Source organism: Lycorma delicatula, chromosome 1 (assembly GCF_047948215.1).
Source record: "Lycorma delicatula isolate Av1 chromosome 1, ASM4794821v1, whole genome shotgun sequence".
NCBI classification, from domain to species: domain Eukaryota; kingdom Metazoa; phylum Arthropoda; class Insecta; order Hemiptera; family Fulgoridae; genus Lycorma; species Lycorma delicatula.
The window spans coordinates 158,629,165-158,654,027 of NC_134455.1; the positions used below are offsets into that span (position 1 = coordinate 158,629,165).

Consider the following 24,863-nt stretch of genomic DNA (forward strand, 5'->3'; position numbering starts at 1 on the left):
AACTAACCTAATTAAGCATTTTGTAAAAGCGATATGAACGAAAATCATGGTTTCCTGAATATAAGGCAGAATTTTCCAAATATAAGCGAAAAAATAAGCACTATTCATTAGTCAACGAATAAGTGGCCAAAGACGACACGTTTAACTCCATGCTGCGTGATACAGAAGTTGAAGTTTGAACTATATTTGAAAAACATGCGAAATTTTTTCAGGTCTCAATAAATTACAAAAATGTCAGGATGTTGTAAATAAACTTACTGATTCATATAGAGAGCAACAAGATGTAACAAATCACAAATAATCAATTTTCTGAACTCACACTGGATTTCTTTCACTCAAACATTGGAGCAGCCGGAGATCAACACGGTGAACGTTCAGCAAAGATATTTCAATGATGGAAAACTGCTACATGAAAAGAAGCCCTAACAGATTACTGCTGGACGTTAATTCTGATCGTACTCGAGGCTAACTACAAAAGAAGAACATCGGCTAGCCAAATTCTAATGCATGTACATGACACCATTTACAATTTTGAGTATATATATAAATATTTTTTAATTTTTAATGTTTCATTTCTTTAAACTAAAGGAATTTACTCAAATTTTAATTACATATTTTTATTCTGCACAGTAAAGTATTTTTCCTACTATGTTTAGCAGGAATAATTAAAAATTTAACGACCGGTCATAACAATTGGAAAGTAATGTAATTACATCTACTTCAGTAAAAATAAAGTAAAACCAAAAGTACTTACAGCTGCAAGCAGGCACGTATTTTCCCTGAGTGCTCCAACACAGCCCGTGAAACCTATAATAAATGTTAGCGTACCTGAAAAAAAAATTATCGCGGTTAATAAATAGAGAACACAATCATTAGAAGCATAATAATTACTAATATCCAAATTGTTAAACCATAAGATGTTTAAATTTAAAAATGCACTAATACCAACCGTTTCACCACTTTGGTACAGATTTTTTTTTTAATCAATTAAACATTAAATATCAATATATTTATTGCAAATAGAAAGGAGTAAATTGTGCCCTTGCCTTACGGCTGACAGATAAAAGCTCTGAGTTGTAAAAGATTCAGCTAAGAGGTTCTCCATAAGAGCCACAAGGCAGAAATTTTTTTCACTATGTATAGTTAGCCCTTGTGGCGGACAGATTGAATTTGTCACACAGCCAAGCATCACCAGGAGTATTACGGTATACAAGTAGATTCAGATCAACGAAGAAAGAAACAGGAAATCATCACTTGTTTTCTCTCCTAACCTGGCATTAGATATCTGGTATTCTTAAAGTGGCTGCACCATTTAAAAAGAATATGTATGTATCATGTCAAATTCTAAAACCGAAGGATTATGTGATTTACAAAAAACAATATACATATATTTAGAGTACGAAAGAATATGATTTTTAACTGATGCAAGATTGAATATTCCACATAATTGAATAAAGGCAGATTATGGCTAAAAACGTTATCATTATTAGTTAATAGCATTTATCAAATAACTACAAACGATGTACAACTCATTAGAATAGTACTCGAATGGGTTACAGCAATAAATGTATCAGAAACTGATGAAATGCCCAAAAACATAACTGAGCATTTAATTTTCTCAGTGAAATCGGTTTATTCAGACATTACTTATAAACGTTTTTGAGCATATAATAAATAAATAAGGGATATCAACCAATACTCCTTTTCTCTTCTAGCGACAAAACCTTTAGAAACAAACATTAATAGCCGATGAGGTATAAAATATATCCAAGAAACCTAATTTTCGGTACTGAAGAAAGAAGCATTTGATGAATGAAGATAGTTAAATTCGTATAAAATGAAACATTTTTGGATGCGTATTATCAACAGATCGTTACGAAACTTATGACGGTACTGAAGATACAGTATAAATTTAGAAGGAGGTAACCGTAGAAAATTTAATAGGAAAGGACGAACAAGATTTTTCAATAAGACAATGATCCTTTTTCAACTGTAGCAATAATACAACACATAACAATCCCTTGCGAAAGAGACTAAAATCTAAATAATTACAAAGAACTATAAATAGGAATATACTATAGAAATTATAAAATAGGAGGAGTTTTATAGTGCTAAAATCTGACATTTTAGAACTAATGTGGAATACTCATTCCGGGTAGCATTGTAAAAAGCGCATTGTTATTCGACAGAAACGGATACATAAATTTGTTGTTTTAAACCATCTCTCGGTATTGGTTATGTCTGTAACGCATGTAAAGCATAGAGGTAGAAATGGAACTAGTCAAAATAACTTTCTTTAGCGGTAATGATGTTCATTATATATTCGGCTAGTATGGTGAACAAAGTGACGGTATCCCTTGTAGATCTGAATATATGATTTCAACGAAGTTAAAAAGATTATATAAGGAAACCACTCGATTCCTTATTTTTCTTACACAGTCTTGACCGAGATGCTTGTAATTCTCGGAATGACCAGACCAGTCTAGTCACAGTGACTAAAAGAGACCAAGTCACAGGGGAGTGACTTGATCTCCAGTGAGGTCTTCTACAACCACTGTAAGTATTTCCTCTGAAACCATAGTAATGGTGGCACTACAACCATTACGGTTAAGGTACCAAAAATACAAGATACATTATTTATCAACATATGGTGTTCTGCCTGGTCCCTGGTATCAATGTTATCTCCATCTATTTCTGTCTCATGCTTTTCTTTAACTCATCACATAACCTTCACTTCCCTTTATGTCATTTATTAACTTCAGTCTCTTCCTTCCCCACGGAATTTAAAATGATTAGAAAGAGTACACATTATTCAGGCTTATAGCTGCAGTTAAAATGACTGTTCGTAGGCTTTGTCCAGAGATTGTAGATATAGCAGGCTTATGAAGTCTGTTATCGCTAAAACTACACGGATCACAAATTATTATTTACATCTTTTTTAAACGCAAATAAATAAAAAGAAAATACCAGTGAAAAAATTAACAAAGTGTAAAAAAAGCCTAGCGTAATAACAGTTTGTTTCATTTTAATAAAAAATAACTTTCATTCTGTCAATATCTTATTACAAAACAATATTATACAACAAACCACACTGTAGATTACCGGCAATTTTTTTTATTTTTATTTCTCTCTAGTAGTAACTAACACGTTCGGTACAAGCATGAATAACAAAAAGATAGCGAAACAAGCAAGTCATGTCACGGTTTGTTGTACACGACATCAAACAGTTCATACAGTACCGTTACTTAGCAATATTTAAGAAAAAAAATTGCACGAAGCGTATAATGTAAATTTCTAACTGCATTAAACACAGAGAAAGCCTTTGGATAATTATTATTTTTCATATAATTTTGGCTACTTCATTATATAAGATCCATATTTTAATAAAATATGGTCTATGTGATAATGGCCTTCAGGTTTAAGCTTATAGCTCTGCATTTCATAACAAAGTACAAATCGTCTATAAAATTATAATACTGAAATTACAATTTCTCATTTCTGATTTAAAAAACTCATTTATGCACTCACTCTTTTTTTGATTCCTTTAATCATCAACTAAAAAATGAATCAAAATATATTTTTATACAAAAAAATAGCACTGTATAGCAACTGAAAACTTGAAGGTAAGCAGTTATAAACGTACTCCTGTTTTTATCGTACTTAATAAATCATTAAATATATTGTAATTTTCTTGAAACTAAGAACATACATCTGTATAAAATCTGTTATTAAACCGTTTAATTACTATTCAGAGGTTTATTGATTATTACAAGTATGTCAATTCATCCGAAAATAATTTTTTGAGTTATGATTATTCTATTTTTGAATTTTGCGAACCACAAAAAAAAATTACATATACAATACATTTTATTTAATCATTTGTCTTTTAACAGTATTTCTTAATTTTTTCATCTAATATTTCTGAAAATTAATTCGGATAATAATGAAATTCATCACAAAAATTTATAAAAATAAAATATTTACTGATCTGAATACACTGACGATGATCAGACACATGACCAAAAAAAAATGTTAAGCCAAATCATACACACAAAAAAAGGTTAGGCTAACTAATAATACAATAGTCCATATTTTAATAATAAAACAGGAAGACACAGAAAACTCTCTCTCTTACACACTCTCTTTCTCTTTCACTCACTCACTCTACCTCTATCTCTCTCTCGCTGTGTAATAGAAATAAATCTCAAGGTTCGGTTATACATCTCATTTTGTTTCATTACACTTGGAGGAATAAATAACTCTTGTAGATACATTCATAAAAAATACAAAGATAAATCAAAACGCAAGCATTCGTAATTAATTAACTGGAAAAATTTTACAATTAGACAACAGATGAGGAAGTACCAAGTTATTTCCTTCCTTATTTGTGGTAATAAGCTAAAGCAATTCTGAAACAAATAAGAAGAGGAAGGTTGAGTTTCCTGTATATACGTGTCTAATTCGTGTTAAATGTTTTGTTTTTATGCCAGAGGTGGAATAATCCTGATTATCCTTTTAATTTACTTTATTATGTTGTAAAGAGAATTTGTTGCGCATTTTTACTCAAACATTCATTTAACGCTATTATTTCTTCATATTCAACAAAACAAATTAATAATTTAATCAGTAAATAATAAAGCAGTTCTCCTTCGATTCTTTTAATTAAAAATGAACGTTTTATCCTTATTGAACTAATTATTGTTTTTTAAATAGGCTGTTCCGTAAACATTTAAATCGAATGATTAAAAAAACGGTTACATTTCTCAAAAAGATAACCGAATTAATTTTTCAGTACTAAAACATAATCGTTCATTAAGAGGATTAAAAATTGTAGAAAGCAAGAATGTAAGGCAAAGAGTTAAAAAATAATTATTTAATAATAACAATAATTTCGAAATGTTCTCCATGGAAGTTCCTCCAAATTTCTATACAAGTCAATGTATTTTAGACTCTCTATTTGCAAAAGAAACAAACTAAATTTCGTTATAGCGGTCGAAAAATAAATATCCACAGCTATTCCCCAATCAATAGTGAGCACGCTAATTTTCAAGGGTTATAGATCAAAGTAATTGAAATAAAAATGAGTTACACTAGATCGCAAATGACGATTTATTCGTTTTTATGAATTTTATAAATAACTATCTTTACTTGCTACGTAACGAGGATAACAATTCAACAGCATAGCACAGCTCCTGCTTTGTATAGGCCACAAACGTTGTCGTAAGTCAAATAATAGAGTACAATAACCTATGAAATGATGCATATCGTGCAGCATTACAGATCTCATTAAGAAATTATTGGAATTTTGTTAATTTGTCTAAGTTCGTAGGTGATCTATGACTCAAAATAGTGCACAAGAAAATTTATTTTTCATCACTCTTGCGACAAGAAAACTCATTAACTTATGGTATACAGTACTGGGCAGAACCAGAGTAGAATGTGACCTTCACAGTTATTATTTGACTGGTAATTTTAACTGCATCTAGCTCAAATTACCCTTGATTACTGTAGTAACTATTTTCGCGTAGAGTAACACTACAAACCAGTACGTTCGCCGATAGGGAGTCTTACTCTTTAAGATTTTGGGGGGTTAGCGTCCCCGCGGCTCTAATTCTCTACAGCTTTTCTTCCAACAACATCCTAAGATGGTGAAGTCTTTACACTACACACCAATACTACATCAAGAACACTACACAAATTACAATAAATACCCTGACACAACTACACAACAATATCATACACTGTTTCTTCTTACGCTTACATTCGGTGGTGTTGCGACACCTTACGAAGCGCAACCGTAACCGAAGGTGGAAACTATCATGCCGGTGGGTGAATGGCTCAACGTAGTGAGTCCAAACGATGTCCTCTGGACACTAGGATGAATTCAATTGTATCTAGCCCTAGCTCCAGTACGCGCGCTCTGCTGGAATGATCCGATATTCGTAGGAACCGTATGGCAACCCCAATTAAAAATCTTTCGGTGATTGTTGGTTCACTTGAAAAACCAAAAAACCGGGGAGTTTGAAGAGATATACCAAAGAGTGGTAAATTAACAAGTGTACGGTTTCTTATAAGAAACCGTTATATTTAACTACAGTTAAATATAAGGATACGAGCCAATCCTCGCAGGCTGTCACTTTTATGAAAAAGATTATAAGGAAGGAGAATGCTGTTGACATGCCAACATCCTCATCATTGTAACCATTTCTGCTCCTACCGTTCCTGATCAAATAAAGGTTGGTAATCTGTCTGTTTGTGTGACTCGGCTTTCAATGTCAGGGTTTTAGTTACACCAAAATTGATTGCATAAAGGAACAGATTTGTGCACGTTGCAGCCGTACGGGATGTGATGTTAGCACATGCGCTGAAGAAGAAAAATGTATAAATTGCAAAGGTCCACATTCGGCAAGATCTCAGGAATGTCCCCTTTACAAGGAAGAATAGACTATATTGAAGATATATACTGCGAAGAAATTGTCCTTCCCGGTGGGTCGTCGGGAATACAGAAAATCCCTCAGCATGAGGAATTCTGTAGAACCTGGTGTTAGTATTTTATAGGCTCTCTCAAACAATCTACAAAAAAAGGGAAAGAATGCGCATCGTCTAAAGAACTTACTAAAATGGTAGAATCTTTGTCGGAACAAGTAAAGTTCCTCACAGCTGCAATTACAGCATTCAGAACTTGCAAAAAGGTTAACTTCTGCTAGAAAGACCGACAATGATGTACCGAATAATACTTCAGCTGGTACACCACCAAATGAAACTCCCGTGGTACTAACAACGCAGCACACTAATAAGATCCCAATGAAGGATCTACAAAACAATCGTTCCCTTTTATGGTGTCTCGAGCCTCCCAGCTTCGAAATCCCCACTATGATCTCCAGATACCTTCGAGGATATGGTGGCAGATGAAGTTCCCGACGAAACAAAGAAGTTCCCTTTAATTCCTAAACACTAAAAAGAAAAACCGGACAGAAATGCTCTGTGCCTTCCGTAATGTGAAGTCTGTATGCCTACGAGTGTACCGGTGTACTAAGCGGAAAGTATGGCTGAATTATGTCGATACCATTTCTCGGACAACTCCATCATCGGTTGTTTGGAGAAACGTACGGGCCATATGAGGATCAGGACAATCACTACCACCGATTTGACTGGAAAGCAACGGCATCCTCGTCACCGCGCCAATTGAGTGGCGAACACGTTTGGCAATTTTTTTAAGTCAGTTTCACTTACATCATCCTATTGTCCTGAATTTATGAGGTATAAATTGCAGGTAGAAAGTGTCCCGTTTTTTGTGAAAGACTCGTGAAATAAATTAAACTTTCCATTTTCTTTTGTTGAGCTAAGGTATGCCTTAAATAATTCCCGTAACAATTCCCCCCGGAAATGATAATATCAGGTTTAGTATGTCATTACACCATCCGGATCCTGCATTACGACATATCTTGTGTATCTATAATAGAATATTTTCTACCAGGAATTTCCAGATTCTTCATCAGAAGAATTGGTGATTCCCATATTGCAACCAGGTAAAGATAAGTCATGTATCTCAAGTTATCGTCCTATTTCTTTGACCAGTACCATGTGCAAGTTGATAGAACGAATGATAAACTGTCATCTAGTGTGGTACCTTATTACCACCGAACATTGCGGTTTTCACCAAGGTCATCTATCGATCATGTAGTTGTTCATGAATCTGTCATCCAAAACGCCTTTCTACTTCGCCAATGCCTAGTTGTACTATTTTTTGATTTGCAAAAGGCATATGACACAACTTAGAGGAGAGGAATCCTAAATGAACTACATGAATGGGGTATACAAGGAAATCTCCTTAAATCTATCAGGGGTTTTCTCAGTAGTCGGTCCTATTGAGTTCAAGTTGGAATTACGCTAACCGAAAATTTTGTACTAGAATAGGGTATACCACAGGGAAGTGTTCTGAGTGTTACCTTGTCTGCCGTAGCAATAAATAATACAAAAATATGCGTCCGTAAACCAGTTACGTATGCTTTATTTGTAGATGATTTTCCAATTTACGTTTTTTGTACGATCTACTGGCTACTGACTGCTCCAGAACAAAATAACTTGTTTTGAATCGTTGTGTAAAACGACTGGATTCACATTTTCCCCGGACTGAATTCACTTCTTTTTTCCGGAGAAAACGAAATGTATTTGTTTTCCCGGTTAAGGAAACATATTGACCCTCAACGTTATTACATGGTAAACCAGTTGAACCGTGCACGCGTGTTAGATTTCTAGGATTTTGGTTTGACTAACGGCTAACGTGGGTAACACATTAAAAGAGCTGAAGGTAAAATATTTAAAAATGCTAGACATACTGAGTGAGAGTTCTGTCTAATACTGGTTGGGATGCTGGTCGAGTGTGCATGTTGCGCTTGTACAGAGCTCTGGTCCGTTCTCGCTTAGACTACGGCTGCGTAGCTTATTCGTCCGCACGGGCCGAAAAATAAATAACGAAAAAGAAATAAAGAGCCGCAAAAGACGCATTAATAAAAAGGTTTGTCAACTGGGTGAAAACCCGGTGGCAAACGTTAAACGATTAATCTATTATTCGTCCATTCAAAAACACACATAGGAAGTGAAAATGGATTATTGAATGGTGATTTATGGGTATTTGAATCCAGATCTTACTAAGCGTATTATGGTGAAATGAATGGTGACGATCTTATGCAGTGATTTAAAAAAATTGTTGTTGAAGGTTTCGTCATAGTAATTGTTAATGCGCTATACTATTGCCTGAAAACTGAAAAAAACTTCCAAACGCTTCTAGCCGAAAATTCGATATTATCGAATGATTAAAATTGCGTACACCTAAGACATGTTATTTTTAAAAGTAGAACTTTTAAAATGAGAAAAAAATCAGTTAAACAAAAATATATTCATTGCAAAGTAGATGATATCGCAAAATCAAAAAATTGTGTAGAGTTACTCCATACCATTGCAGTTTTATCCCGATATAATTGATATGCCACAAGTCAAAGTCTATATTAGCAGTAATAACGCAACATTAAGTTATGTAAAAAATTGATTGATAGGAGTAGAATAGAGTAGATTCAAATGCTTGGTAAAATTCCATTCAACACGCAATTAAAGAACAAGAAGAAAAAGCACGGGATGCTTTTCATCAGTTTGGCCTCTGTCAGGATGCCTCCGATGCTGATTTCGCAATCTGGGATGAGTAGCAGTGGGGAGTGCTAAAAGTATTTTTGAGAATGGAGAAACCCCGAAACGCGTCAACTACGTTTGTTAGAGTGATAATGCTAGGAAGGCCAGAAAATAACACTCAAATCAATAAAAATTAAATCAGCTTTATTTTTAAATGATCATCTTTAAAGCTGTAGCGATAAAAAAAATACCATCGTTTTGGGTTTGTATGTACAGTTTTCGTCCGTTCTCAGTTTTTAGCAATAAATTCAGCCTATATGCACAGCAATACGCCGCCCGTTATATCTTGTATTTCTTTTTGTAATTCGTGGTACAATAATAAACTTAAAATTAATTTTTCTAAGGTGAGAATTTGAAAAAAGTCGGTTAATTGGGTTTCAATTAACCACACATCTCAGGAATGGTCGAATTGAGAATGTACAAGACTACACTTCATTTACACTCATACATATCATTCTCATTCATCCTCTGAAGAATTATCAAAACGGTAGTTACCGGAGGCTAAACAGAAAAAAAAAGGAGAGTTGGGTAATAGTGGGAATGGCAAGTAGATGCTACCGACAGGTGGTGGGGAAAACCGCCAATATAATGGTAATATGGTATAAAGTAATCTTTTTTAACCTCCAGAACCACCGTTAGGTATTACTTCAGAGAATGAGGTGAAATGACAATTTTTGTAGCGTGTGAAAATGCTGTGCCTGACCGGGATTCGAACCTGGGACCTCTGGATGAAAGGCCGAGACGCTACCACTCGCTGGCATGAAGTAGATCTTTTCCTATTTAGCTCCGGGGATCACCGTCAGATATTATTTCAGAGGATGATTGAGGATGATATGTATGAGTGTAAGTGAAGAGTAGTCTTGTACAATCTCAGGTCGACCATTTCTGAGATGTATGGTTAATTGAAACCCAACCAGTAAAGAACACCGGTTTCCACGATCTAGTATTAAAATCCGCATAAAATTAACTGCCTTTACTAGGATTTGAACGTTGAAACTCTCGACTTCGAAATCAGCTGATTTGCGAAGTGACGCTTGTGTCTGAAAAACAATTATTTTTCTAAAAAAACCAACAGAACAAATACCACTACAACAAAAAAAAAGTCGCAGGTTTTAGAAGTCTGCTGAAGATTTAAACATCTACCAAAAATAAATCGAGGATAAGGTAAAGAATTTTAATTCTGTAACATCATTAATGCATATTTTCAACAATTCATATCGAAAAACTACGATTTTTGGACCGTACAAATAGCTTTTCACAAAACACCATTGAATTTTAAGCTACAATCAACAAAAAGAAAAGTTTTGTACTGTATCATCCTTAACTATTCTAGAATTTATATTCACAATTTTTTACTAAGATAGTCAGTCATTTTACAAATCAATGCCACATAAACGACTGTTGATCGTACGAAACTCGAGAGTTGATTCTGTATTAACTCGAGTTTATGGGGTTTTGTCTGTTCGTATTTGTGTTGCAGTTACCGCTGAATGTATTTTACTATTTTAATGAAAATTTTCAGTAGTTTCCTATTTATTAAATGGAACGGCGAGTATGTAACGACTTTTCAAAATATTTTTTATTTTAAAACGGCCAGAAAAACTGTTGGGAAAAGTGCTGCCGGTTCACCTTACCCACGCGCGTCCTCTGTTCATAATACTACGTAAATAATAATTAATTATTAATATTATATTATTTCTTAATATGCCGTACTTAAGAAAGATAATTCAGAAATGACTGAAGACCTAGTGGAAGTATCTCCTTTAAAGTCATCGGCCAATGATGTCGACATTAAAAAAAAAAGTATATATATATATAATCAAAAGAAAAATTAATCAATTAAACAAGTCTATATAAAAAAAGGTTTCATTTCATAATGTATCATTCTAATGTAATACTTGGCTTAGAAAGAATTTTGGTTCAAAAAATAAATCTTTTCGCAATTTAATTCTTGATAAGATGAAATTACTATTGATTATTCACATCTTTTAAAATATTTATGATGACAGCAACTAGTATAAGTTAAAAACTTAATTTGAAAGTTAAATTTTAATTTAAGGAAACTTCGACTTCATTTAAATTTGAAGAAAGTTTGTTAAATGAAATTGGCCTTTAGTACGTGCAGGAAAAAATTTCCTAATACAACAAAGGAATAAGGGACGAAATTACGTACATTTAGCCAAAAAAACGGCCCATAAGAGGTATAATTCTGCTATTTTAAACAATATTTTATTATGAACACAGAAAAGTCCTTTTCAACGATCATTAACTGTGAGTTAAGCTTTTGAACATCTTACATAAAATAATTACACTTAAAAGTTGAAAATATTGACATACATGAAAATAATACAGAAAAAATTGCCGAATTCTTTATTAAATTATTATTAAACCATATATTATTCTTCAGATTACCTTGTAAATAAAAAATAAAAAACCGCTCAATTCCATAAGTTCCAGTTACTGTTTACTGTTAATACAAACTATTAGTATCGTTGCCGATCAGCTATTATAACAGAACTGCGATACTGCAATACACAGCGATACAAAATCCAATAAAAATGCATTAGAATAATATATATCTTCTAAATGGGTTTTTTCTATTGAGTTAAATTAAAATCACTTTTTCAGATAGGTCGGTCTTAAACCAGAGAAGAATACTTGCATCGGTTTGGGCTTGCAACCTACTGAGAGACTATACGTTGTAAAAAAAGAAGAATATTTTGACCTGTAGTGCTTGTTTTCATAACCGATGGACATATTTTAACAGTCATGTATTTCGAACTCGAGTAATTTATATTTGTAAGAAACTTTTTTCAATCCATTATCTTTATGAATGAGTAGAATTCAGCTGACACCGTTAAACCTATACAGTAGTACCTATTTTACAGATATTGACGACAAATAGTTTATCAAAATAATTTCTTTTCTGTTTAACCCACTTTCAGGTATTACTTCAGAGGATGAATAGGGATAATATGTATGAGTGTAAATGTAGTGTAGTCTTGTACAGTCACAGGTCGACCATTTCGATGCGATTAATTGAAACCCAACCACCAAAGAACACCGGTATCTACGATCTAGTATTCAAATCCTTACAAAAGTAATTGCCTTTACTAGGATTTTAACCTTAGAACTCTCGACCTTGAGATCAGCTGATTTGCGTAGACGCGTGCACCAGTAGACCAACCCGGTGGGTTATCCTATTAATTTAAATATCTTTATTTAGCCAAACAAATACTATACTATTAACTGCTTGAATTTCGTATCTACAAATTTTTACGTGTTTAGAATGACTGCTGTTAATTCTTATACATAATTTTATGAAGAATTATTTTTAAGACGAATCCACTGAAATATTTTGCGGGGTAGTTAAAAACCGAACATTCTTTAAATCTAATAATTTAACGCAATAATTTTTTATAAAAGAAGAAATGAGTATTTTTTTTTTTTCAATTAAATTCACTATGTCTGCTAATTACTACAATGTACAAAGATTATTACTTATCATTTTAATGACAGCTACGTACGCTCGTGGATAAAATGCCTACTAAAAATAGGGAATAAAGTACATTATAATGATACACTTGTTAAATGAAAAATAAAACAAGAATTAATTATGACCCACAGAGACCGACGTAGCTTTAGAAGAGGACCTATAATTAAACAACCGGTATCGCTATTCGATTAGACTCACTCGGGTGTAAAGATGTTAAGAACGGTCAATGAACAAACACTAAGGATAGTGAGAAAAAATTAAAAACATACTTTTCCAAAAAATACATGGTATAGAAGAGCGAACTAAACCTTGCTGTCATAGAAGTGCAAAAGCGAACAATAAACGGAAGATAATTAACGTAAGAATAATCAGGAAACAAAGAGATGTTAAGAGAATTCACACGGTCCGAAATATTCTACAACACAAAGAAATTTTTAAAGAAGTTGACACAATCATGTTAACGAAAACCACCATTCCAGTCCCTAAATATCACAAATCCGAACGTGTATAAGATCCATATCTTTCCTTGCACGTTTTATTCCCTCTAGTTGGAATACATTAACTATGTTACGGAAAGAAATAAACAACTTTACTACAACATAACCTTCCAGCAAGTCATTATAACTAACCGCGCTATAATGCAATACTTATGTTTTAAGTTTATATAGACTTTAACAAATTTTACCAAATTAATACTTTTTTTTATAACTCAATAAATCAGAATAGCCTAACATTCTTTTTACCGAACTCTAATAGAATAATTGCAACGAATAAAATTAGTTAAAATAGAGAGGAAATTTCTTAAGCTCGATGTATATCCAAATGACTATGCTTTGAAACGAAATTAGAACTGTAAAAAAATAAAAAAATAATATATATATATATATATATATTTGTTTTTTTTTAATCTGATAAAATAATACTAATTTAAAAAATTAACGATGAAGCAGTTCAGAGTAGGATAAATTAAGACTTTCTTCAACCTCCCTTGTGAATCACAATAAGAGGAACCACAAAAAATTGTTTTTCACACAGCAAACGTAACAGAAAGCGGGAGAAAAAACTTTTAAAATGGAAAGATAAAACATAGATTAAAGGAATACAAAATTCATTAACTTTAATAGTGGTTGGGGGAGGGGAATAAAAATTACAAATTTAATTAAAATTATAAATACAAAATATGCAGGAATCTAATATGTAATCATGTAGATTACATATGTAAGTATTTACCAAAAGAAAGATAAATGATAAAACAAATCGAATTTATCACAAATAAAAACTGAAGGGGAGGAAAAACGTTTCGTCTAAATTCTCAGAAGAGTTGCAGCGTAAGAGTTACTAATAAAGCAGTCAGACAACTAGGAAAGATCTTATCAATAGTAAATTTTCCAAATCTCGTTTCTTCCAAAGTATCCCAGTTCTAATCATCACGTTGGAGAATTAATTTAACAGAGCCAGTATACAGTTATTATTATTATATTTTTTTTTAACAGGAAAAGGTATAACGCAATTCTGTAAGCCTATTATTAAGTTATGCGTATTATGATTTCTAGAAAGCAAGTTATGGAAAATTTCTCCACAAAGTTAGATATTTATTGTAATTTACTACAATTTAAACACGAGTTTATCTAAGTTTCCTTTATAAGTTCATAATATTATATTATTCAACAAATTCATTTTTTTAATACTGTATTAACATCAGTTACAACCTGTTTATGCTTATTTTCAAAGTATCACCATTTGGTATTTTATCGAAATAATTTGCCACAGATTTTTTCCTTAATCATACATACTTTGTTGATAGTTTCAAGAGCAAAAACAGACTTCAAGAAAAACATCTGACAAGATATAAACTTTTAAACAATAACAAAACGAAGTACGTAAAAAAATTTAGTCGACTACTTTACTGCCACAAATACTAAAAAAAACTTTTGACTACTAAGAAATAAGTAAACATTTAACCACAAAAAAATGGAGTATTTTTATATTACCTGTTATATTAAATTTACATACAGAATGATAGATACGTAATTAAAAATTCAAATTAATTTACTTACCGGCACAAATAAGAACAAAGGCAGGATCTAATGCTACGTTAGCAAGACGACCAAGATTATTGAATGTGTCTTTCTCAGACCAAGCCCAGATTCCAACGGCGAGTATACATAATCCCAACATCTGCAATAAACATAAAATGACTGTATTAATAGATCTATGATGTTTATTATAAGACGTATGATGGCCGATAAAATACATCTTCATTCACATTCAGCATAAAAAATACATTCTAATTTACCTACTTTTATCTCGGTTCCAAATTAATTTTTTTTTTTTTTTTGTTGACCTGTGTTCTTATAAATCGTTCGTTGACATCTACAGAATTAAGCTCAAGTATTTCTGGTAAATGTAATTTTATTACATTTACTGGCAGAAGGATCATCGAACGGCTAAATATCAAGGTCAATGAACAAGTAATAGCAGAAACAGATAGATTAAAGTACTTGGGGGTCACCTTTCAGAGAAATGGTGCATTTACGGAACACATACACGAGGTTTGCAATAGGGCTGATAAGATGACTAAATCTCTTAATATTATTATGACTTCTCAAAGAGCACCTAAACCGTCAAAAAGGAGGGTTGTTGCGTCCTCGGTTATGTCGTCGATATTATATGCTGTCCCGGTATGGTGGCCTTCAGTACGGATAAAGAAGAACTTGGCACGCTTAGTTAGGACCCATAGGAGACTGTTGCTTGGCGTGGTTTCCGCGTACAGGACAGTCTCGTATGAGGCGTTATGCGTTTTATCAGGAGTGCCTCCGATCGACCTTATGGCTCATTTCAGAGTCGAAAGAGAACAAGGTGTTGAAGTTCATGAAGCGAGGGATAGGCTAATAGAGAGATGGCAGGAGAGACGGAGCACAGCAGGCCCTGGAGACAGGACCAGAAGGCTAATCCCCAATCTAAGGAACTGGATACATAGAAAACACGGTGAAATAAACTTTTACACGTCACAGTATTTTACAGGACACGGTAGTTTTAATTACTATCTGCATAGAGTCGGTAGAAGGGAAACTGCAGCCTGTATGTACTATGACTGTGATGATGATGTCGAACATACTTTCACTGTATGTCATAAATGGAGGGAAGAGACAGACGGTATTGACCTGTCATCTGATGGAACTGGCAGACTAATCAATAGCATGTTAAACAGTGAAAAAACTTGGAAAAAAGTTGAGTTGGTCATCAAAAGAATACTTATGCAGAAAAACAACGATGAGAGGAGACTAGGATTTTAAACTTTAGCATAGGGCAGGGTGGACAGCCTCAGTGTTGAGGGCTGATATGCCGAGGTGTGTCAGTTCCGATGATCCACTGGGGACTCCTAAGGGTTTTTCGTTAGGTTAATATCAAGATCTGAAAAGACCCAATCGCCACGTCACGACAATACATGGTATTGACGTGGCGATATACGGCTGGGACAGAAGAACTCAAAAGAACTGACCGGTGGGCCGACCTGCCATGCCGGACTTATAGCCGGTAGGTGGGAAGGCCCATTAGAGTAGAACAGGTACTCCCCTGGGTGGCGCAATACCAACCAGTCGGACCGGCCCAGGGGAGTAGAGTTCAAAAAAAAAAAGCTCAAGTATTTATTCACACAGCGATCTAAAAATTCAACACCCGCTGTAAACCGACATATTAATCAGATATATACATTACTAAAGGAAATAATAAAAAATTAAATTTACTTTAAAAGATTTAAATTTAATTCCTTCATGAACTCAAATAATTTTATGTGTCCCGTACACGCAGATACAAACAAATAATCATCAATAACTAAGGCTACATATTAAAGTAATGCCGTTATATTGCATTATCTATCCATAAAAATCACATCTACTATCCATAAAAAAGACAGAATGGAATGACAGTAATGCTCCTTTATTAACAAAATTAAAATCATTCAGCCGCGCATCGTATAATATATACTTTTATTACGTTAATCAGAACTATTATAGTAATAATTTTGAGAACTGGTTTTATTATTATATTCCACGTTAGATGGAAAATACAGAATTTGAGTAAAATACGAAGTAATGTGGGAATGGAAAGTGAACGATCTACAAAGAAAAAAATTCCAGAACAGACAAGTGAGCACCCGTTTCAAATGCAATAATAATAATTTTTATTATTTTAACACTACTGGTAAACATAAACAGTAGTTATTTGAGTACCATAAAAAAGAGCTCTGATAAAACATCGTGCGTTAAACAAGCATAAAAAACAATAAAAAAATGTAATTTTTATACATTAATGAAAACACTAATAAAAATAGCACATCGATTTTGATTCAATAATTTAAGTTAATTACTATGAAAGTAACACATGCTTCATGTACTAAATTAGTCAAAATAATTTGTACTGGTTTAAGTAACACAGATTTTGCCGAGCTTTACTGTCAAAATTAGTTGCTACTAACACTTAATTCAAATTAATACTATACGTGAAAAAAAACCAATAACATAAAATAATTCAGTAGTTATTTAAATAGTTTTATCTTTAACTATTTTGACTGAAATAACAATAACTTTATTGAAGATTCAATTACATTTTGTAAAAAAAAAAAATGAATCATCTGTGTAGCCGCAAAGGGCTAAATAGATTGAGCTGAATCGAACAAGAAAATAAGGTAAATCAAATTTCACTTATTTTCTTCCTTGCTTTTTTTTATACAACAACGCATCTTAGTGTTCCAGTTAAACTATACACAGAAAAACATCTCTTAAAATCAGTACATCTTTTATAATTAATTTAAAGAATATTTTTAAGAAATATACGAGTACATTCTACGTAGGGCATATTACAAATATATTTCATTCGTTAAAAGAATAATTATATCAGTAATAAATAAAAATCTTGCAACAGTATACTGTACTTTGGTACAAAATTGCTCTAACCGTTAGTTAGGATTTATTTTGAAACGTTAATTTTTAACCTTTTATATTCTTATGATTATAATTAGGTGAACCAAAGTAGCTCTAGAAATTCATTTCAGGACAAATTAATTTTGCTACTTCTTACATAATATGACAATCAAATAAAATTAAAAAAAAAATCTTCAATTCATCATCCATCTTAAATTTATCATTTAATTTAAATTAAAATAAAACTAATGAAAATTTTAAACACGCTTGATTTTTTTTTTTACTTCGAATCAAGCAAAGTAAACAAAAAGAGAATAAGTAAACAGAGTTGTAATCTTGTTATTTATCGACTTGATGTTACAGTTAATTTCTTTAAAGTTTACTATACTTCTTTCCGTAATTGTCTGATTAATGTGAAAAAACAGTTAATACACTATTGAAAACTTTTCTTTTAAAAAAAGAAAGATTAAAATTAGGACGTGGGCAGCTAAAATTAGGATTCAAAATGTTTTCCCAACAAAGAAAATTATTCTCTTAAAATCTCTTACGGATTCTTTTCTAGTGTAAGATGTAAATTATTCTTGTACAGACAAGAAAAAGATTTTATTTTCAGTAAATTACTATTTATTGAGATGTAAAATAAATGCATAATTGTTTGCAATTATTTATTATTGAAGTGTACAGAAATACGGTATTAAATATAAAAGTATATTTAAAAACCGTACGGTATATGATGGATTGATTACAAGAATAGATAAAAAAACTTAACGTGTAAAACAACTGTTTACTTTTATTTTGTCTATTGGTTCTTATGATTGACCCATTCGTAAAACAAAGAGTTCTAAGTGGCAAAATTGTCTATTAGCTAAATATGTCACTAATTTGCGTGAGAGTGATTTATTTATGTATTGTCGTGAAACCTAAACAACTACAGTTTCTAAAAAGTTTATTACTTTGGTTAAAATAATAATTATTATTATTACAGTAGAAGCCACTCTAGTTCCTTCTGGAATTTTATTTGATTATTTCCTGCGTAGATTTCCTTCTTTTTTTACTCTAATAACAGTTCAGCATTACTGTAATAAAATATGTGTTAATAAAAGTAAAATGATAGATAATACATGCACGATTTTGCATCCCACCTCGAAGTTCTTTCTTTATTTAGACAAACAATAATACTTTGCACGCACAGTGTAACTTGTTAACAGAATACGGCGCATTACACCACCGTTAAAAAAAACCTAAAAAAAATTGTATTACAACGTTTAAATCGTCAATCGTTCAGCATAAAATAAAAAAAAAATAAGCTTGTAATTTTTTATCGGTATAGAAAGAAAAATTGCTATTTTTGTGTTTTGTTTCCAATTTCAACAGTTAAATTTACGATTGATGTATAACATTTTAAATTCACCAAAGCTTCGTTATTATGCTCAGAACTATTGAATGAAAGAAAATGAATATTAATAAAACATTAGAGGACAGAAAGCAAGAAGCCAATGAATATCTACACAAACGGTAAATTCAACAAGTCCGTCATTACAGTTACTTAATTGCGACATCAACAGAAAATTTCAAAAGTGGAATAAAATTAGAATAGCATCGCCTAATGAAGCGTTTAATAGAACAAAGCAATTAGCATATAACAAGATGGAGACTTGAGAAACCGTTCTGCATTTCCTCGTTTTGTATTTTTGATGCGTTAGGAGTGTACTACTGCTTTGGAGTGAAACATGGAAATAAAAGACAAAGGAAAACAGAAAGGTTAGAGGCGTTTGAAAGACGGTAGAGGAAATTGGAGAAGATTAAATGAAAGACAGTAATAAAAAATGAAGTAACGAGAACAGAAGCATAATGAGGACAATTCAGAATAGAAAAGCTAACTGACTGGGATATGTCATGATAGGAGAAAGATTAAAACAGAACTATAAGGATAAGTAGAAAATGTAATAAAGAATGACAGGAAAGGATTAGAAATTAGAAGGAAATAAGTGTACCAGAAACTCCAAAGTTTAACCAGAAATTTTGAAAAGAACGAATATTTTGTGATTTAAGGAACTTGCCCAGGCCAGATAACCAGCAGATAAGTATAATAATGATCTAGTATCGAATATATTAATCGATTTTTCAAACAACAGGGCGGATGTATTAATAATCGTATTTTACAGAGTGATCGATTTTGTTTTTAGATATGCAATCGTTAGAAATTCTAAGAACATGAATTTCGAAATCAAGATGATTTCAAAAGATTCATTTCAAGATGATTCCTTGATTTTGAAATCAAGGAGTCCAGAGATGGAAAAGGATTTTCTTACGCTAAAATGAATAAAAAATGGATTTTTGAAGAAATTACTGGAAGAAACCAAAAAAAATAATAGAAAATGGTATGGATAATTTTACAAGATCTCTCAACAAACCTCTCAATTAAAAGTAAAAATTAAACTAAACAATAAAGAACGAAATAATTTTTTATTTTAATAAATATTTTGAAAAACGGATATCTTTTGGAGACGTAAGTCAAATTATTAAATCAAGTTATGTCGCTTACAGTTTACTTTAAACAATTGATTTTAATTCTACCGCAGTACTGAATTCTCTAAGAATAAAAGTGTAAGTGTAATTAATAATAGAGACGAATCAATTTGTTCGTCTGTTCAACAGATGTAAATATTCATACCTAATATAATGATGGTTTCTTTTTACACCATTATGCACTTTCTATAATGGCATTACATTTCCCTAAAAAAACAAACTCTGTATGCAAAGTTTCAACGAAATTTATAGGCAAGTGAACGATGTAAACAGTAGAAACAGAATAAAATCGAATTTCATTAAATTTAACGCAACCGAAAATGTTTGTATTCATACGATTCCAAGTATCGGTTTTCATTTCTAATTATTCAATATTCTAGAGTAACTGGTAATGAACCCAACAAAGAAATTTATGCGAATAACGAATATAAAACACTATACATAAATAGTTCACAGACGAAAAATTTAAACCGTACAATTTATTCACCGTATATTATATATTACACATAAATACTCGTAAATGCCCTTTCTTAATAACGTGCAAAACATTCAAGAATGAATCCAGTAAAACATACTCCGAACAATATTTTCTTAGAAGGTAAACATCAACCGGCATAGAAAAACTTTATTGGCATTCGAACTGAACAACAATTTAACCTCTCTCTCCGTTGTTAAAGCTAAAAGTTCCTTTAAATCATACAAAATTTCTTATTTTATCTAAAAAGAAATATATTCGAAACTAGAAAACGCTCAATAACTCTTTACGAAAAAAACTCTATTTAAATTTTAAAAGGCGGTTTCGACTGTTAACCATCATCTTCAACTTAAAGGAGGGGATATTTCGCTGATAAATTCCATGGTATCGGTTTATTTAGAGAAAAAAAGTTATGATATACTATTCTTTATACAAAGTCTATAAATAATTATACCTTGAGAGACAATCGAGGTTGAAAATCTCAGTGGTTTAGACAGTTTATAAGACAACTTTTTGCTTTCGACTGGAATTGTTAAAAACGATATTTTAAGTTTTTAGTGGATGGTTATTTTATTTATTATGTTTTTTTTTTTTAATATAACAAACTTTTTTCTATACTCTCTGTATAGTATTTGGAAAGTGTAATTTATTTAGTTATTAATAATAATTATTATACTGAAAAATGCAATAATAAAAGATTATTATTTTTAAAAAAATAAATGATTAAAGGACTTAACCAGACCAGTGTCATAAGAGTGATTTGAATTTTTAAAAAATTAACTATTCATTAACTGTAGTCAATTTAAACACATTTCGGGGAGATATAATAATTAATTTTAAGAAAGGTGACTGCATTTATTTTCAGTAACATAATTTTAGCACAATTGCAACGATTACTTTAAATAAAATAAGAGCTCATAATTCCGTTCATTAAATCAATAAAATGAAACATATGTAAAGTATTCGGCTTTATTACTTTTTTAATAAAAAAAGTAATAAAATGTGTTATTAGTAAGTTTTCGTAGAACTGTATTCAAATGCGACCGTTAAAGGAATTCATTTATTTAATCAAGAAGATCAAACATAAAAACTTAAATGTAATTCAAAAAATAAAAAATAATAATAAAACGATAAAGAAAGAAAATAATAAAGTTATATAAAACCACACAAGGTACGTTGCTGTGTTGCTTAGCAACAAATCCAGAAATGTACTCGTATACCGACTCTAGGACGCAGGTGACTCCACCTTGTTAATTCTTAGTTTATTTCCCACCTCGCTTCAGGCCATAATATCGTGTGCCTTCCTTGTTTTATCGCTATTTCCCTTCGTACACTTATACAAAAAGAGCGATTCAATTTTCTCTCCTTATTCAAGTCTTCTCGACTCTTAATTCTTTAACAACAGTTTTCCTTACTCCTGGCGTGAAAATTAAAATGAAATCTTGTTCATTTAGTTACACGTCAGAAAAAAGACTACTCGAAAACAGTTGCGTTAAAAAAAAAAATTAATATCGCTTTTCTATATAGAGTTTAAATGTTAATTTAGAACCTCTCTAAGATACGATAAGAATCGATAATAGTACACAAATTATTTTTAAAATATTTAATAAATTAGCTACATTCATATATATATTTCACTATAACTAGAAGGGGGAGACCCTCAGCAAAGGTAAAGTTCTAGCCGTACCCGATCTAACCTGCTCTTTCTTCCTCGTAAAACGCTTTTTCTCTGGATATTAAGCCACAATAACTATGTATTAATAACTATAAAATGAGAAAAAACAATTAATGATCAAACCTTCTTCTACGCCTCATAAAAAATCGACTTTTCAAAGATAACTTAGCTGAGAGCAAATAATTCACTAAATTAATGTTACAGACATAAAAATTTTAAATTGTACGCACTTATTTTTACAATAAGAATCGCGTTCCCTAAATTAAGAACTTGAACGGTAGCATCAGAAGTAAATAAAATTAGCAGAAGCGTTTCACCTACTTGTTTATAAAGAGTGAATAATTAAATTAAGCATTTAAAAAAGCTACCGATGACCGTTACTAATATTTTTCGTAAATCTGAGTAAAGCACAAACTTTAATTCCACATCTAGCAAGAGTTGAAAATTATTTTGATTTTTAAAAATGTAATTCTGATTTTGATATTAAAAATGCGCAAATCTCGGCGTATAAGTTGAGGTTGAGATACTGAAATCTAAAATGAAGTGAAAACATGAATATCTACTCGAATAACAAAGCTTAGATGAAAATGTATTACATTTTCTACGATAACATGTAAAAAATGAACTAATTGTTAAAAATTATTTATTAACTAATAATTAAAAAGTAACTGCAAATATATTTAATAATATACTGTAAAAAATAAAACATCAAGTTTTACTCGGGGATATAAATTCATAACTGTTGTTAATGTTATTAGTTGCAACAAAAAATATTATTTTCATTAATGCGTACGATTTTTAAATTTAAAAAAATATACATTTATATTTTTTTTTAACATTGAGGTTTATCTGAAGTCATTTCAATGCAGACAAACGAAAAGCATCTGTGTAACTGGATTATTCGTATGGGACAGTCGCCAAAATGGGAAAGTACACAGTATTTACCCCCCGCAGTCTTTACGGTGCCTCAACAACCGAACTGCGTTTGTGAATCGCAGTTCACTGATGTAGTTTCGCACACTATAAAAGTCTAACGAAGTACCGAAACGAAAAATCTTTCAATAATAGAAAGCCGCTTAATCGATTTTCGTGCATCCACTGGAAGCGCACCTTGAACGACGGTAAAAAATTAAGATTTTTTAAATCTTAATTTCTTAACGTCACGAACAAGTTTTTTATTAACATCCTAGTTAGATCCCGTTTTATAATTGTTGATATATATACAGTTTACTTTAAAATAATGAACTATAATTCACCAACACTCGTTTGAATTATTAACATAGTGTCCATAAGAATAAATTTTAAAATAAGAAAATTTTTATGGTACATAAAACAGCCTATATCTTAAAAACCTCATAAAGCCTCATAATAAAAACAATATCTTCATTTTCAGTAATGTTAAATATTTATGTTGTAGAAGCGGATCTAGATAGCACTGGTTATAGCCGCATCCGTGCATATGTAAAAATAATATTTATCAGTACATTCGTCGCATTCGTCCCAAATACCGGTAACCTCTCATTTATCATCCAAAACCCGTTAAAATGAAGTTAGATTTATGGCGAGTTTACAGAAATCCTTATTTAAAATAATAATAATAAAAAATGTTTACGTATTGATATTTTAAACCGCTAAAAAGTTTGTTCTAACTTTTCCCTGTGCAAAGACAATGAAACCTTAGGCCCTAAAACAAAACATTTTGAAATATAGTTAGGAACACTGAATCAGTAATTGGGCCTATTTCAGTATTAAAAAACTCTTTATCCGCTAGCTCGGCAAAATGGCCATAAGTAATGTTGTCTCAAAATTAACGCATGATTTAAATTTATCACCATTGATTTTTTCTACTGGACTGGCAACGCACTATGAAGCACATGTTGTAGTAATCATATTCCGGTTTGTAGTGAGTTAGATATAATGGAGAAATAAACGATGCAGGAGCGCAAAACTTTCGTGACAACATATTAAAAATACGGAGTATTGTGCGAAAATTGTCAATAATAAGACAGATGATAACAGCATTTTTGTGGCCTCAGTTGGAAGCGATAGACTTTGGCTTTGATGCTGATGAGATGTTCTTCCAGCAGGATGACACCACGTGTCATGCGGTGCGCAAAACCATTGAGTTGTTAAAGTAGAAATTTCATGGACGGCTGATTTCATGCAAACTGATCACAATTGGCCACCAAGATCATGCGATCTTACGACGTGCGATTTTTACCACAAGGGTTTTGTATAGTCCAAGGTTTATACCAAACTCATACCAACCATTCCTGAACGTAAAGAAGAAATCCGACGTGTTATGGCAACAATTGTGCCACAAGTCTGCAAAAATGTGATTGTACAGTTTGTCAAAAGATTGCATGAGTGTCATACGAGACGTGGAGGACATTTACAGGATATTAATTTCCATATTTAATCGGAGTGTTTACTCTTTCAAAGAATGTCACAACTTTACCAATTCCCCCATAAATAAAGGTTCATTCTGTAAATTTAAATCCTGCATTACTTTTGGAACACCCTTTACTTCCATCTTAATTACTCGATAAGAAAAAAACAATAAAAGTATCAAAATAAAAG

General features: G+C 31.7%; 1 protein-coding gene across 6 annotated transcripts in view; it reads right to left on the bottom strand.

The window, feature by feature from the left end:
* Nucleotides 1–24,863, bottom strand: part of Tsp26A (Tetraspanin 26A) — a 263,618-nt gene that overhangs the window by 115,405 nt on the left and 123,350 nt on the right. For all 6 annotated transcript variants that reach the window (XM_075365710.1, XM_075365690.1, XM_075365676.1 and 3 more), the window contains exons 2-3: nucleotides 14,740–14,860; nucleotides 755–828 (exon numbers count right to left, since the gene is read on the bottom strand). In XM_075365710.1, the coding sequence (XP_075221825.1) occupies nucleotides 755–828; nucleotides 14,740–14,860 (195 nt within the window). The remainder of the gene's footprint in view (nucleotides 1–754; nucleotides 829–14,739; nucleotides 14,861–24,863) is intronic.